At 30.9% G+C, this 17700-nt stretch overlaps 1 protein-coding gene across 1 annotated transcript in view; it reads right to left on the minus strand.

The window, feature by feature from the left end:
* The window catches only part of LOC123654498 (NACHT domain- and WD repeat-containing protein 1), a 62916-nt gene that overhangs the window by 18110 nt on the left and 27106 nt on the right, over positions 1 to 17700 (minus strand). The window contains exons 14-17 of the mRNA XM_045590398.1: positions 15207 to 15385; positions 3369 to 3492; positions 2015 to 2126; positions 920 to 1198 (exon numbers count right to left, since the gene is read on the minus strand). Of these exons, the coding sequence (XP_045446354.1) occupies positions 920 to 1198; positions 2015 to 2126; positions 3369 to 3492; positions 15207 to 15385 (694 nt within the window). The remainder of the gene's footprint in view (positions 1 to 919; positions 1199 to 2014; positions 2127 to 3368; positions 3493 to 15206; positions 15386 to 17700) is intronic.

A 17700-nucleotide genomic window follows, 5' to 3' on the forward strand; every position in this document is an offset into this window, starting at 1 on the left:
CTTACCAAAGTGTAAGTAAGAGGTAAAACAATTTAGTGATCCTCAATTACATCGCCGAAGAGGGTCGAGAGAATATTTTGGGTACCTTTGCTCATTATAACAAAATTTATCTCCTCAAAAAGATCCACGTTTATTCTTTCTCGGATTTAAATGAAATAATATAATTTTTTTTTTGCGTTGACTCAATATTCATAAAAGATTATTATCAAATAATTCGAGGAATTGTGGAGTTTGTTATAATAATATTGTAATGATTTGTAATGGTTTGTAGCGATTTAAATTTAATTCCAGCTACATAATAGTCTGCAAAGTGTTTTAGAGTGACTGAATTATTTTACCAAGTATTTCAATATACGAATATTTTTATTGGTAGGTATTATTCCTGCCACGATCGCTTAGATCGTATTCTTTTGTTACAGTGAAGCATAACATATTACATCTCGAGTACTCGTAAGTTACATTTGATATTTGGAAAAAATAAAAATGTGGTATTTGTTTGAAATTTAAATATTACGAAATCTAGCAAATGATTATTTCATAGATTGTTTATTTAACTTATTTATTTAACATAAAATTTATGAACATATAGTTTACTAAGATTACGAAATATACATTATTTTAAGTAAGAGTAGCTTTGAAATATGTTTTTCAGTTTAATTTGGTACTTTTCTTAAGGAAAAAAATCAAATGATGACTCGAATACCTATAAATTAAAAACAGTTCGTTTTCAAATTTTTAATAAACCCGGCACTTAAAATTTTACTAGAAAATCCGCATCGCAGTAAATTAATCGTCCATATAATTAATGTCAACGTGTTTTTCCACTCTCACTCCATTTCATGCGTTAATTAGCAGTATGTAAGTGGTATATTTGTTGCTGTTATATTCATTAATAATGATGAGATATTTTTAAACTTACCTTAGCTTTATGTCTCTTTAGTACATGTAAATGTGTTCCAGTTATAAATGTCCTAATATGTAGTTCATTCTCTCCTTGAAGTGTAACCAGAAACACATTATCCTCGGTAACTTCCATAGCGTGTATCGGAACACCAGCAGATACAGTGCTGAGTAAAGTGAAGTTGTCCACATTCCACGTGCATACGGTGCCATCTTGTGAACATGTGACCAAGATATCGCCATCTTGAATTACCTTTACGGCTGTTACTGGCCCGCGATGGTGATCGAGTTTTGTTACCTAATAATCATAATGTTTCATCGTTTGGTTTGTAAATATTCAACGAATAATTATTTAATTTAAATATTATATATAGTTAAATTACGTAAACACTGTTAAGTGGGAAATAAGTAAATGGGAAACTGCTATAAGGAAATGTTTGAAATGGATCATATGAGTATATTAAAAAGGTTACACCCAATTTTTATGACAAATGGAATTTTAAAGTATGCATACTTTTAAGGACCCATATTTATACTTAAAACCAAGACCTCAGTCTGAATGATAAACAAGAGCATTGAGAACTGAAAATAGAAGGGTGGAAGTAGAGAAGTATAGAGAACCTATCTGGAAGAGGGCAAATATGTTTATAAAGAGTATTTGTTTGGGACTATAATTTAGAGATTAATCATTAAAGGGGCAATAAAGGGTAGAGAATGGAACCTACATAATCCACCTGAAAAACTATACATTAAAAACTGTTATCTAATGTGAGACAAGATTAGTCTATACAATCAGTAGGGAATTTGTAGCTAATGACTTTATATTTTGTTAAGATTTCCAATAGTAAATATATTGCTAAAGTCCAAAATAGCCATACCCAAGCTTGTGAGTTATGGCGTTGTATAGTAATTTAATCAGTATATACATACTAATATATCCATCGAACTGCCGAGCTTGCTTGAAGAGTATTAATAACTTTTCAATTGTTAATATTTTTCAACGATATACTTCTTAAATATTTAGTCTAGTCTTCAAAGTTAATTGTTGAAATTGGACTTTCTTGTAAACAACAGTCAGTATTAATAATTTTAGAATATAAATTGGTATACTCACCAAAGTCCCATCAACTAACGACGTAACTATGACGGCTGAGTCTTCTCCGCCGCTGATGACCAGGGAACGATTCACAATAGCTGCCACACATAGTACTGGCGCTATGTGTTCTCTACGAGATTTTTTTTCTTTCATATTAGGAACAAACAGTTGTATACAATTTAAAAAATACATGGTAATAATTTTAAGCCTTTCAACCTTCAGTTTCCTGAAATACTATACAAAAAAAAAAGTTTACTGAAAGCATACTTGCTGGGTAGGTTAAATTATTTTTTTTTCTCCGTAAAATGCGAATTAAATATAAACTAATATATAATATATATAATTATAAACTACGAAAAAAATTTAAAACGTAGATAGTCGAGAAAAAAAAATCTTATTCCTAAAATTTTTTCTATTATACTGTTGTCTCATTTATGGATTCCATCGTGGTTAAAGCCAGTTTCTTCAAAATAAAAGTATTTAATAACAGTGGCGTATTATTCTTATCACTAAGTAATGTAATTTATTTATTTATTTATTTTACTAGGCAGCATCCATCCAATCCAACAGCGTTATCATTATAATACAATAGTATGTTACAATATAAAGTATGAATATGACCAAAATAGGATCACACTCATATGAACAAATTAAGCAATAAGCAGAAAATAAAAATTAGAAAAGCAAGTAAGTTGTGATATCTCGGTCAGCGGCAAATGTTCAAACTCCGCCTTTATACATCAACTTTTGTAATAAACTCTTGTTCTACACACAGTTATAGGAATGGCTAAGCTATCGGTTTCAAAGTTGAGCAAAGTTAAAATAGTTCTACTAACTCAAAGCAAAAACATTACAAAAAAACTTTGTGTTAATGTTCTATTAAATACCACTAATATTTCTCTATATATTTCCTGAATTATTAACTTCTTTAAATGATTAGACAGAGTATTGAGTTTCATCACAATTTCTCGAATGAGCACGTCGACTTAGTAAATTTTACGTTAAGTTACGTAAGTGTGGTAGATAATTAATTAAACACGGGAATAATGCGTGTAGGTACGAAGACATGGTCTGTTTTATTTTAAGTTAGGTATATTAGACGTGTATTTTGTTAATAATTTCATTTATTATGTAGTTATATATGTAGGAAAGAAAAAAGTAGGGGAGAAGAAAACCAGTCACTCAATAAGTCAGTTCGTTTACTCGCGTTACTGACAATGAAAGTATAATTTTTTAAAATAATCTTGACGTTTTTAAAGTCAAAGAGGTTTCCCATTGTATAATATTGCGAGAAAAAAGCTACACCTATGACTCTATGATATTAATTTTAATTTTGATAGAAGTAAATGATTAAATTAAATTATATACTTACAATATCTTAGTTTTAACAGCTAAAGTATGTAGATCCCATACAACGACGCTAGTATCCTCAGAGCCGGTTAGTAGATACTGAGATTCGCGCGTGACACACATGCATAATATCCGCCCGGAGTGACCTGGAAATGACTATGTATTAAGTTATTTTTAACACACAGATTATATCTATTCTAAATTAGAAAGCGCTATAAACGTATGTGGCGGTATTGTTCTTTGTAAAGAATTCAAAGAATTCTCTTTTATATTTTATCTTATTAGATCTACTCGAGTTTGTTAAAGTTTGAAAAAAATATATAAAAAACTACCGACTTAAGAATTATTAAAATAATTGAAGTTTTTATTACCCTCTTTAGAGATTCACTGTACACATGCCTTTCACACATGTATCTATTTACAAATGTCACAAAATGAACGCTTCACATTCTAGAAGGGTACTCTTGTGTCGAGGCTAGGAAAACATGGAAAGCAAATATACACATCCAGACCCGAGCAAACATATGTATGCAATATACAAATATTTGCCATGAGTTTTCAAACTAGCGGCCATGAGAGTGATAGATAATTACAAAAACCATTAAACTACGTCGATAATGTAGGGTAGTATTGTCGTCGTTAAAATAGCTTAATGTCAGGTAACATACAATAAAAAAAAAAAAAAAAAACATAGTTACGTTGGCCCCATAATGTTGAAAAAAGCAAATAAAAAGTTTCTACGAACTCTGTTCGTACTTTAATATTTTATAATCAAAGTCGTATCACACTGTAGCAAATTCTACCAGTGTATGTTTAAAATCCATTGGCAGTAACTATTTACACGCTACAATTCTATTCTACATCTTGTTTTTAATTTATTATAGACTGTACGGTATTTTGTGCACATAGTTACTTCGTCAATTTAATTATACGTATAATTAATTAATAAAAATCTTTTTGATAAAGAAAGACTATCATAATATAATCTAATGTTGTACGATTTTATTTTTGTGTTACTCACACATTAGGAAAATCTAAACATTTTTTCATATTTCATCCTTTCGAATAAAAAAAGAAAGAATATAAAAAATATAAAAGAAAGAGAAATTATCATATCAAAAATTTCGATCTAGCGGGTACATCGTTCCATAGCTTAATTGGCTAGAGCACCGACACGGTCATCGGAGATGCAGGTTCGATCCCCGCTGGAACGGTCGATTTTTGATATGATATTAAAAAATGTTTTATCTAATGTTTTTATTAACTGGACTGAGACAGCGTGTAACGTCCTGTTGGTCTGACAGCTGCTCTGGGGATGTCTACTATTTACTAAGAAGAAGGTCGCGGCTTAATATGACGAATTAAGTCGCGACTGGTGCTGTGTCGTCGCGGGTTGGTAGATGATTTCTCTACCCCGATCTAACGGTCTGACTGCTTGATGTCTATAATAACAATTAGGCCCGTCGACAATTCCCCATCAAACGTCAATTTAATCTTACTAACAAAAAACTATTCCTTTATGTGGTTTAATGTTATTTAATGTTTCATAAGAGCACATACGATCACGTTATTGATATGTTAGATGAATAGTTAACATACAATACATACAATTAGATCAGTGACTCTTGCAAATCCAACAGCAAATACATTATAGTAATCCGTGGCTTACGATTTTCTATCATGCGGAATAACATGCATTCAAATGTAGTCTGGTATTAACATTACTGGATTACTGCATTACCGCTCTCTAGTTCATAAATATAAATTCCTATACCTTTTTTTATTTTTTTATTTTTATTTACGGGAAATAAGATGATATACATTTAACTTGATTTTTATTCGATATAACATACGAGTATAATTGTATTTTATAGTAAATTTTATGTAATATATTATATTAACATGTAATATATAATTATGAAATACATATTAGTTTGAAAAAAATAATAAAACAACATGCTTTTATATAACCAAATAACAATAACCAGTAACCTTTTATATAAATAAATCAAACTAAAAAGGAATAATCTTATTAAATTAGTGTATCGTCATCCGTCCTCGATAAGTCTTACTAAGTTTAAATGAAATCTGAACGTTCGAAGTAGATCAAAAGTCCAAAGGAGTCGGTTACAAACATATAAACACAAAGGTGAAGCTAATAAATAGCATGTAATAAAAAAAATGTTTGTTTAGAACGCTATTTTGAAAATGACTAACAATAACTTCATGTCCCGTTATTCGATATAATAATTATATAAATTAAATATAGTATCTAAATTAAATTTTAACGAAACTTAATAGATATTTTTATAAATATAAAAAAATATTTAAAATAAAAATAGCATTTTTTAATAACTACATTTTTTATACAAGTTATCATTTTGTTGATATGGCGGTTTCGGTATAAGGTTGTAGATCCACTTTCATTTCCTTAGAGGCTTTAACGTTCACAGCTGGGACGGTACTGTAAACTTTGAGAACTTACACTGTTGAACATAAAGTTATGTTTATGGATTTATTTGAATAACATTAAATACTATTTTGGAATATTGAGGATTAAGTACGTATTTAATGTTTGGTAGCTTGAAATTTTTGAGGTTTTAATAATTACATATGATAGATGTTTTATTTGGCTACTAGGTATAAGATAAAAATGAAAATAAATTATTTAAATATTTCCTTTTTTACTTAGTTTTACGTTTCAAATTAAAAAAAATACACAGACCAAATAGTTACAAGACTCGAACTAAAATGTGAGGTATAATAAAATATACCTACTTACAGATTAAATATATGTATAAAAAGTAAATATTTATCTTCAAAAACATTCAATAAATTATAATGATTCCAATTTAATAATTACGCTATTCTAATAATATTTTAGATAGCCTTAATCAATATTAATATTATATAATTAAAAATTATTTAATAGCTTTGCTTGTTGTCTCTAATAAGACTCGCTCTTGAAGTGGTCTGAGAAGTTTAGGAAGGCCTCACAGAAGACACTCTGTAGTTTAATTAAGTTATAAGTATGATTATAAACTCTAAATATAAATTAAACTCCAGTTTATAGACATAGTTCCTAGACCGATAATAAATAAAGGGTCAAAGCAATATCGGTGCGAGTTTGGTGTTCTATGAAATTGAATATCGTATTTCCCGCCCAACAAAGTTTGCCTCGATAATTATTATTTACCGAAAGTCATTAATGATATAAATGAATATTTTTAGGAAAATTTTAGTAAATCTAAAAGATAATACAGGTAATTAAGATTTATGATATTTAACAAATATTAAATATAATAATTAAAAAGCTACGTCACGTAGGCTGAAAAAATCATGCTGTGAGTAACAGTAGTGGAACAGTAACTTTAATCTATTTATAGAGGTTGTCTGTAAGAGATCACTATTAGACTTGATCACTATTAGACACTTATCACTATAAAACCACCTTTGCACTTTTTAAGTATTTTATTTTTATTTTCTTTAGTGTAATTCTAAATGTGCAATTAAACATTAATGAAGTGAATAAAATAATTGACATTATTGACAGATGAAACCACAGGTCTTACTAGTCCAGTAAAATATTAACGTTTGATTAAATTTCCAATTTGTGCCCAGGTGTTGGCGACGATCCTTTCGTTATGTGGAAAATAATTGGAAAATCGTGAGTTTCATTCCAAGCGTGATAAAGAATTCAATCATATTAATCGCCTTAGGTTGGGTCAAAATTACAATTTCAATCGAATCTATAAATGGACCAAACCCTAACTGGGTTTGCTTTTTCGTCGTGCACATATCAGCTACAAAATTTTTCTAAAAGACTATAAAACACATTTTATTTTTTTATATTTCTTTATGGAATAGTACTGTTAATTCAAAGACGCATTTTATTCCATTGAAGATTATAAGTAGACAAGCTAACTAAATCAACAAAAGTTTCACAGGGCTGTCGATTTGTAATTTTTATGATAAATCGCCTGTGGTGAGCATTTTGAGCCCGTGGATGTTAATTTTTAAATTAACAAAATAGACAAGTACATATTTATGGCTCGTCGTGTTTTTACTAAATGTAATGATGCGTGATAAATTATTGTTTTTAACTAATTTTTCAATTCGTACTATTACTTTATATTCTCCGTGAGTATATACATTTAATACATATCGTCAAATTAATTACCGTTATCGATATACACATAATTTATAATAAATTCATTTTTTGTGGAAATTCTACCCTTAATAAGTTTTACGAAAAGTCCGTTAATTTTACAGTTTATTTATTTATTTTATAGGTACATTTCACAGAATACATATAACACATTATTATTATATTATTACTTAATTTGTAACTCAATACGCAGTGCACGATATTCTACAATATGTTAACGTCTAAAGTATATTTAAATTGGTGTACATCGAAATTCAAGCGTAAATATTCTCCTACTTATTAACAATATAATTCTTTAAAAAGATCATCATATTTATGACTTTATATATATAATAAGTGTGATTAGTATATAGTATTATGTAGTAAGTTACTAGTTTCTCGCTGTGAAATATTTTACTATAAGACTAGCTGACCCCGCAAACGTTGTTTTGCCATATATGTTATTAACCCCTTAATTTCCGTAACTTAGGGGGATGAAAAATAGATGTTGTTCGATTCTCAGACCTACCCAATATGCACACAAAATTTGAAGAGAATCGGTCAAGCCGTTTCGGAGGAGATTAACTACAAACACCGCGACACGAGAATTTTATATATTAGATATAAAATTAACTTCATAACAACTTGACGTTATATTAGCAGGCCAATTTTATTAGAGACTTTTGTGGTCAACTCAAAATATATTTTTTTACAGTTAAGACACAATCATCATCATCATCATTTCAGCCTATCACAATCCACTGCTGGACATAGGCCTCCACAAGTTCACACCAAAAATGGCATGTGAAGACACAAAGCATATAATTATAGACTGACTGACTCGACAAAATTCGTACCGCTATATTATTTTTTGCCCATATATCGTTTTTTTTTTTATTTTTTATAAAATAATTGTCAGGACAAGGACAATAACGAACACAATTTTTTTTTTGATATTATGTTTATTATATTGTCAGATTTTAATAAAGAGATGTAAGGGCTTATTGCGATATAAGCGAAGTGACCATGCAATGCAGACAGAGTACTTGGAGGGGGAGAATGTTTTGTAATTACGTGTATGTAGCACGAGAAAGTTTGTATATTTACTCTTGTATGGAGGATATGAAGACATAACGTATAAATTTTACTTATTTATTCATACAACTCTGTAATTATTATTATTCGTACTAGAGTTTTTAGATTAATTAAAAAGGGGTTGGTCGTAAAAGGGTGAAAATTTAGGGTTGTATGTTGTATGTTTTTCAATGCCAAATCATAATAAAATAAAGATATAAAATTTGTTAACGTTTAGGGGGATGAAAAATAGATGTTGTTCGATTCTCAGACCTACCCAATATGCAGACAAAATTTCATGAGAATCGGTCAAGCTGTTTCGTAGGAGTTTAACTACAAACACCGCGACACGAGAATTTTATATATATATATATATATTATCAATATTATCAATCATTCAAAGAATATTATCAATCATTACACTTAAAAGTTAAAGCAAAATCATAAAAAGACAACTTTGTTGTGTAACTACTATACTAAGTATTTTTTTTATTATATATTATATGCGTTTCTATAATATTTAATATAACGAGACTGATGAGATGATATTAAATACACTTTTTTATTATTTGGAAATCGGGCAAAATCCGTTATGCAAATGTAGTAGCAAAGTATGCAATTACAACCTTTCAACAATCCCAAGTCCTTAATTAAGCATATAAGACGAAACGGTATAAAGTACAGGGTAGAAGAAAGTGTATACAGAATAAGAAAGAAAGAAAAGGTGAAAAATGCTTCAATTAATTCAAAGGTCTTCTAGATTGGAATTCAATGACTTTTACTTCACATCTGTCTACAGTTTAAATTCAAGTTCGTTTGTTAACTTTACTTTTTTATTTGCACTTTAAGACTAACTTTATGTCTGTAAGTACTAATTAAGCTCTGTCCATCTTTAAGTAGCGAATTATAAGTCAATTCTTTTAGATCAGGTAAATAAGGTAGAGCAGTCGCTACTTTATGAAAACCTAATTAAATAGCGTTAAGCCATGTACCTATTTATTGCAGTACCGATAAATCTGCCACAATATTTGTATGAAATCCATTTGATACAACTCGCTAAGTTAAGATGAATTGCGGTTTGTTAATTAAGTATACGGTGGGATAAGAGATTTTAGGCTAAGCTTGTACTGACGAGTATGTATTTTTAACAGTGGCAAAAACTATTGAGGGCAAAAAAATTGAAATTGACATCTAACGGTTTTGGAATTTCATGATGTGCAACTTTATGTTACTGACACCATTTTCAATTTATTTTTATCAATTTCCAATTGGTATGTCCAATTCTGTATTCAGAAATAAATTTACGACAAACATTTATGACTAGCCTCCTTTGATTTTTCCCCATCCTAGGTGACATTGGCAAATACTTCTGCACTATTTAGGCACTATTGAAAACTGATTAATAAATAATAATAATAGCGTTAATGTTGCCAAAATTTTATTATATCTATTATGCAAATAGATATCATTCAGCCTGTAACATCCCACTGCTGGAAATAGGCCTCTTTCTTCGTGTAGGAGAAGGATTGGAGTTTAATCCACCACGCTGCTCTACTGCGGCTTTGCGGATATGTTCCCTACTATTATACGAATAGTATAATATTATAAAAATCCATAAATAAGTTGATAAGATTGGATTTAGGGATGAAATCTTTTACGCTAAAAATTACTAAATTAACTTCATGAATTATGATATTTACTCGTAGATATTTGACGACTTCATAGGATTCTTACGATACATGTGTTGTAATAAGCTTTTTGAAACCTCCACGACTAATATCACGGACACAATAAGCTCCTTATAAGGTTCATTAAGGAACTACGTTCTATGTGACTTAGCATACGATTGACCTTACTATCGTATCACAAAGAAGCTGTGTGCGTTTGAAGCTAGTAAAGTGGCTTAGGGATATTACTTGGGCACGTTTACTTGGGATTCTGTTTCGTAGAAATTCCATACACATGATAAAAGTGCGCTCATGTCTGCATATGATTCTCCTTAATTGTATTGCTTATTGTAATTTAAATAATAATAAATTATTAAGAAATTTCTTAAACTACTAAAAATAGACACCTACTATATGGATTTTTAATTGACTTCCAAAAAAGGAGGAGGTTCTCAATTCGACTGTACTTTTTTTTAATGTATGTTACTTCAGAACTTTTGACTGGGTGGGCCGATTTCGACAAAAAAATTTTAATCGAAAAGTGGTGTATGTCGTTTGGTCCCACTAAAATTTATTTGAGATCTAACAACTAATTTTCGAGTTATATCTAATAATGCGTTTTTACTTGACTAGTTTTTCGTCGACCTACGCTGTATTATACCGCATAACTTTTTACTGGGTGTACCGATTTTGATGATTTTTAATTTAATCGAAAGCTGATGTTTATCTTGTCGTTACATTTAAATTTCACCCAGATCTGATAACAAATTTTTGAGTAATCTTTGATAACGAGATAATCTTAGAAAATATTGTAAGCAGGTGACATGTGATGGTTTCGTCACACACGATTAGCTGTCTCGTGTTTGTCCTGATCATTTCATGGTCATACTGTTACTTTTTGTCTTGTATATGACTTTAAATATTTAAAAAAGTACCGAGAGTTTTTTCCTCCGGCTTTTTGTTTCTCTCGGCCTACACTAGGGACATTTGTTTTTCCTATTTATTGTAATATATAATAAAGCCGAGGACATAATAGGAAGGCAATCTCTACCAAGAGATTAGAAATTTAAAGTAACTTAATATTTTGATTATTTTGACTAAGTTAAGGTTGCACATGGGTATATATTATCTAAGTTTGTAATGTACCCAATGTTAAGATACAAAATTTTTTAATTTATTGTTTGATTTTTTTGCTACCTTAACTTTCTGTTATTACTGTCGAGTTTTTTTTAATTAATTTGTATTGTTATTTTTGTTAATAACATTATTTTGACTTTCGTTAAGTGTGTATATTACCTTATGACGAAATGAATGTTTTCATTTCATTTCATTCCAACGGGAATTTACTTGACTATTTTTTCGTCTACCTACGTTGTATTACTTGTCGATATAATTGAAGTCGTTTTTTTTTTTTTCGTTTGCGAGTAAATACAATTATTTGTGAACAAGAGAGTAAAAAACGTCGAAAAAGAGTATAAACGATTTTTGGAGTAACAAAGATTGAACGGAAGATAAAAGGATGCCATTTATTGATAGTTGAAATTGAATACAAAGGTTTAAAAACGTAAATAATCAACTATGTCAGTAGTTAATCTATATCTATATCTATCTATCTATCTATCTATACATATATAAAAGCGAAAGGTCACTCATCACGAAATCTCCGAAACTATAACACCTACGAACTTGAAATTTGGCAGGTAGGCTCCTTATAGGACGTAAACATCCGCTAAGAACAGATTTTACGAAACTCGACCCCTAAGGGGGTAAAACGGGGGTTGGAAGTTTCTATGAAAGTTATATGTTTTTGAAGTAAGAGACCTGAAATTTAAAATGTAAGCTCTATAGATAGTCAAAAGGTGTCCAAATAATGTATCTTTAGAAATCAACTCCCTTTTGGGGTTAAAACGGAGAATCGTAGGTTGACTCACTGATAACGAAATCTCCGAAACTAAATAGCTACAAACTTAAAATTTTACTTATAGGGCGTAAACATCCGCTGAGAACGGATTTTACGAAATTCAACCCTTAAGGGGATAAAACGGGGTTTAGAAGTTTGTATGAAAATCCTATGATATTAAGGTAAGAAGACTTAAAATTTAAAATGTATGGTCTATAGATGGTGAGGAAGTGTCAAAATAATACATCGTAATCTATATATATAAAAGAGAAAGGTCACTGACTCACTCATCACGAGAACTCAAAAACCGCTGGATGGTCCATCCATCCAAGATGGACAAAGATGGAATTTGGCAGAGAGGTAGATTATAGTTAGTAGACGTCCGCTAAGAACGTATTTTGCGATATTCCACCGCTAAGAGGGCTTAATTGGGGTTGATAATTTGTATGAAACATATACAGCAGCTATAAGTTGTATATAAGAAGCCTGAAAATAAAACTAATAATGTGGTGTATAGAGATGTTTTATAAAAATAACTATTAAATTATACTAAATTGTGCCTTCGAAATAGTTACTCAGAGTGATAAGCATTTCAAGTAACTGAAATAAAAAAATAATTTGCGTTAAGCATCTTAATAGTAGTGCATATCTTCATAACCACGCGGACGTAGTCGCGGGCAACAGTTAGTGTAGTACAAAACAAAGTCCCTAAAAGCGTGTGATCGATGCCCTCAAAATCTACTGAACGGATTTTCATGCGGTTTCACCAATGGAGAAAGGGCTTCAAGGGGAAGATTTACGGAACGGCTAAGTCGATTTTGATGAGAGTTTCACTGGAAGTATGCCGGGAAAACTTTGTGACAAACTGATTTCAACGCGGGTGAAACCGCGGGAACAGCTAGTTTAAGTAATAAATGTGTATTTTCGTGTTTGTAATAATGTCTACAATTCTGGTTTACTACTTCATATGTAGAATATAAACATAAAAAGTGGTTAGGGTGAGGTTGTAATACATTAGGGCAAAATTCTATGATAATTAAGCATATATAATAAATTACAGCCGTTCATTATTGAGAATATACACAAATAAGCAACAACAGGAAACTTACCGTTGCATAATAGTGTCATAAATTATTTACGGCAATTAAACTATAAAGAATACATGGTACATAGTATTTATAAGCGCGTATTCTGAAAACAGTTTTCATTTGTATTTTAAAATGTAACAAGTATTATGATGTAAAAGGTACTAATGTTTAATTATTGTTACTATATAATAGTAACTGATCTACAATGGCCTAAAAATGTATTATTGCCAGGTCAAAGCAACCTTTTATAAAGTAGAATGGGTATAGCTTAATCTGTCTCACTGCTGTATGAAGAAAGAGTATTCTTAAACACCACTCAATTTCAGATATTTATTATTAGTTTAAGCTCTCTTTTTTTTTCAAATTTTAATTCATTAAAAATAAGTAATAAATTCTATCTAGAATATCAATTTTTATTGTATTTATGGTTCGCTGTTTTTGCGATAATGGCTTACTCATAAAAGATAGACATATGCTGTCGCGGACTTTTTTGTACGACCAATTAAGATAAACATTTCTCCAATAGATTATATTCGTGTAAACTCTACAGTTTTTGCAGCGCATGCCAGAATACCTCGCAGATGGCAGATTTTTTTCCGACTTACTTGACAATTATCGTTATATTTTGGACAATGCACACATTATCTTTTAAAATTATAGCCTATGTGTTATTCTTATGTATAAGCTATATTATTGCAAACTTTCATTAAAATACATTCGTTAGTTTTTACGTGAAAGAGGAACAAACATTCATACATACAAACTTTCGCGTTTATAATATTAGTAGGATATTTAATTAATTATAATATGATACCGGATTTTTACGAGGTGTGGAAATAATATTCTTTTGGTTTTCCACTTTATCGCTTACCACAAAATGAGCTTTATCATTATAGAAATTAAAAATATAGCCATCTAAACTAACTTCGTAAAGGTTTGCTATTTTTATTTCTTAGAAGCACTATATTTTTAAAGTATTCTTTACGCACGCTTTAATTGGAGAAGCTTAAGCTTAAGCTGGTAAATGCGTAACGAGACGACCGTTACGAAAAGTGTGATCGGGCAAGGCAAACGGAGCAAGAGAGAGAGAGGTGTGAGCATATATTTTCTTTCTCTCTTTCTTTCATAGCCAGTTACGTTTCGTATAACTAAGACACAGTGCAGACCTATTGTGCAGAAGTTTTACTTCTGTAGTGTGGTCTGAAGCAAACTAGTTTTTTTTAACAATATTTTTACAGTAAGATAGAGAAACAAAATTATTGTATTACTTTTTCCACAGGAAATGATTACCCGCTTTAGCACAACAATACTTAAAATTAAATAGCTCAAAAGTTTTATCATTTTTTTTCGTTTCAAAAGCTTCGTTTTCAAAGTTTTGAGTATAGTAAAATATTTACAATATGTGTACGCAGAAGGAATAGACATTATACTGTAGTACAGTTAGTAACCATTGTTATCTCGGCATTCTTCAGATTAGTAATGACTTCGTGGCGTTAAAATGACATCGCTTGTTACTTACTTCTAAAATAGTAGTAACAAGCGATGTGATTTTAACGCCAGCTAGTCTAGTAACTACAGCTAGTAAGTAGGACGCCGCGTTGGCGCAACGGTTACAGCCATGGATTGTACCTGTTGCGCTGGTGGTTTTGGGTTCGATCCCCGCACATGACAAACAGTTGTATTGGCCATAAAGGTGTTTACCGTGGTCTGGGTGTTTGTGCAGTCCTTGTGGGTCTCTCCACCGTGCCTCGGAGAGCACGTTAAGCCGTCGGTCCCGGTTGTTATCATGTACACCTGATAGCGATCGTTACTCATATTAGGGAATATATCCTTCAACCCGCATTGGAGCAACATGGTGGATTAAGCTCTGATCCTTCTCCTACATGGGGAAAGAGGCCTATGCCCAGTAGTGGGATATTACAGGCTAAAGCGTAGTCTAGTAACAAAAATAAATAAAAATGCTGATCATACAAATTTATCTTACCTTTAAAAGTATGAACTTTTGAGTTCGACATGACATGCCAAAGCTGAGGGTCGCCGGCTGAGGGCGCAAGTACCAAATGTTGCCCCGATGGCGCTAGTTGTAGCAGGCGCACTCCAGCGCCAGGGGTCGAACCACCCACGGATACAACTCGCACTGTTGATGCTATCGGTGGATGTAGCCTGTGTAATTAAAGACGAATAGTAAAGAAAGTTAGTATCGAGATACTTATAAATATTATGTAATATACTTATAAATATTATGTAATGTATATACATGTAATGTTTTTGAGGATTAATGTATGAATATTATCTTTGCGTTGAAGTATCAAAACTGTTAAGAGTTCGCATAAAATAGTTCTAGGTCAAAAAAGGTTTTTTATTTTATATCGAATCATCGGTAATAATATCCTTAAAACGGAAGAAACATACCACTTGCACAAAACAAACGTAATATTCTATTCCTGTCATCATTATCATTAGTTGTTTAATTGTTCGTCCCCTCATAAAAGATATGTCTATTATTAAGAGGACTCAAAGGTGGCAATTCTCATGGGTCGCGATATATGGATAGGGCCCATTATTTTCTGTATAATGATAAACTCAATTTACTCAAACGAACCTCACCTTGTAATGGCGATGAGGTCGAGAAAGTTAATGAAGCAGATAAACAAAGCGATTAGCGGGTAATTGTAGTCCTAATCAACGACGAGGTACTAATGGATGTGTGACGATTTGTTCACTGTAATGGAGGTGAACAGAATGGACAGGTTTTGTTTAACCAACCTTATTTTTAATATACTTAGAAAAAAGGAGGGGGTGCCCAATTCGAACATATTTTTTTTATTGTTATGTGTGTTCATAACTTTTTACAGGATGTACCGATTTTGATGATTATATTTTAATCGATCGCTGCTGCTTGTCTTATGCTCCCATTAAAACATGATCGAGATATAACTAGTACCTACTATTTGAATTATTCCTAATAATAAGTATTTATTTGACAAATTTTTCGACTTTGTTATATTACTTTTACGGTTTTTGTCAGTAGAAATTAATAAAGTTTTTAATAAATTTTATTTTTAGTAATCTAGAAGTATTTCTATGTATGTAGTCATTTGTTTCTTAGCAAGATTGATAGTAGTTGAATATAGGTCTTTCCCACACTATGAATTGTTAGAAGTATTCATAAAAAATATAATATGGAATATTATCACGATATTGCTTTTAATCATTTAGGACGAGACAAAATTTAAGTACAAAGGCCTTTAAAATATTATTTTCGGTATATACTCTCATTTGAAAATGTCTATTCATTTATATCGCCGTGTTCCAACTAGAGTATGCCCAATTCCATAAGGATATAAATATTTCTAAATTTAAAAAAAAAATAAAGAAAATATATTAAAGAAAAATATGAAAGAAATAAAATAATTTTCTCAGTTTTCCTCTATTTTCATGCCTAAACTCCATAATTTGTAAATTTTATATTACTGTACTTTGCCGTCGCGTGCCTCGATTTTTAGCTTAGACTTTGTGTATGCAAAAAAAATTATTACATGAAAATAGCACGCTACGTAAAATGTTTTTACCACAGTGTATAAAATGATTAAGTATTTGTATAGGGTGCATAATTATAGCCTTAAAAATCAAAAGAAACTTCAAATTATTGAAATATATTATAATGAAAAGTAACCGTAGCGTTGACTAACTTTAAAATACATTCAAATCGTCATTTTTAACATTAATTACCTACTAAAAGCAATTGAAAAAATTATATCTCTATCCAATTTCATCACATTTCATATTTTATTTTGTTATACAGAAAAAAAAATCCGGTTAGACTATCACCGTTTTACGTATAAAAGATGTGGGTAGCAGGTGCGGTTAGGATATTCGACTGACGGTATTTAGGTCGGAAAAGACCACAATCAAGATAAGTACATAATATATCAGTTTATATAAGAACCCTCCATTCATTCGGTAATACAATGGCTTTCATCGGAATGAATAGAAATTGAGACATCGTCATTTGAGTGGTTTCTTTCTAAGAAATATGACGAAAATTCATCTGAATACTTATTTTTTCTTACACTTTTATCTTCTTTAGATTGAGCATTTTACAATTAAAATAAACAGTCAATAATTCAAAAATCGAGTGTGCTTTAGACCACACGACCGAGGTAAAACTTTTTTAGTTACCAGTTAATTTACGAAACGTTACTTTCTCTCTTACTATCTTCGCTAACTTATATCTTCCTCTTAACTTCCGTTCGCCTCGCCTGATCACGTTTTTCTTAACGCTCTCGTCACGCATTCACCGGCTTTTTTTTTTTTTATGTCACTAGGTCGGCAAACAAGCGTACGGCTCACCCGATGGTAAGCGATTACCGTAGCTTATAGACATCTGCAACACCAGAAGCATCGCAAGCGCGTTGCCGACCCAATCCCCAATCCCCCCAGGAGCTCTGGTCACCTTACTCACCAACAGGAACACA

The sequence above is a fragment of the Melitaea cinxia genome, chromosome 6 (genome assembly GCF_905220565.1).
Source record: "Melitaea cinxia chromosome 6, ilMelCinx1.1, whole genome shotgun sequence".
Classification (NCBI taxonomy): domain Eukaryota; kingdom Metazoa; phylum Arthropoda; class Insecta; order Lepidoptera; family Nymphalidae; genus Melitaea; species Melitaea cinxia.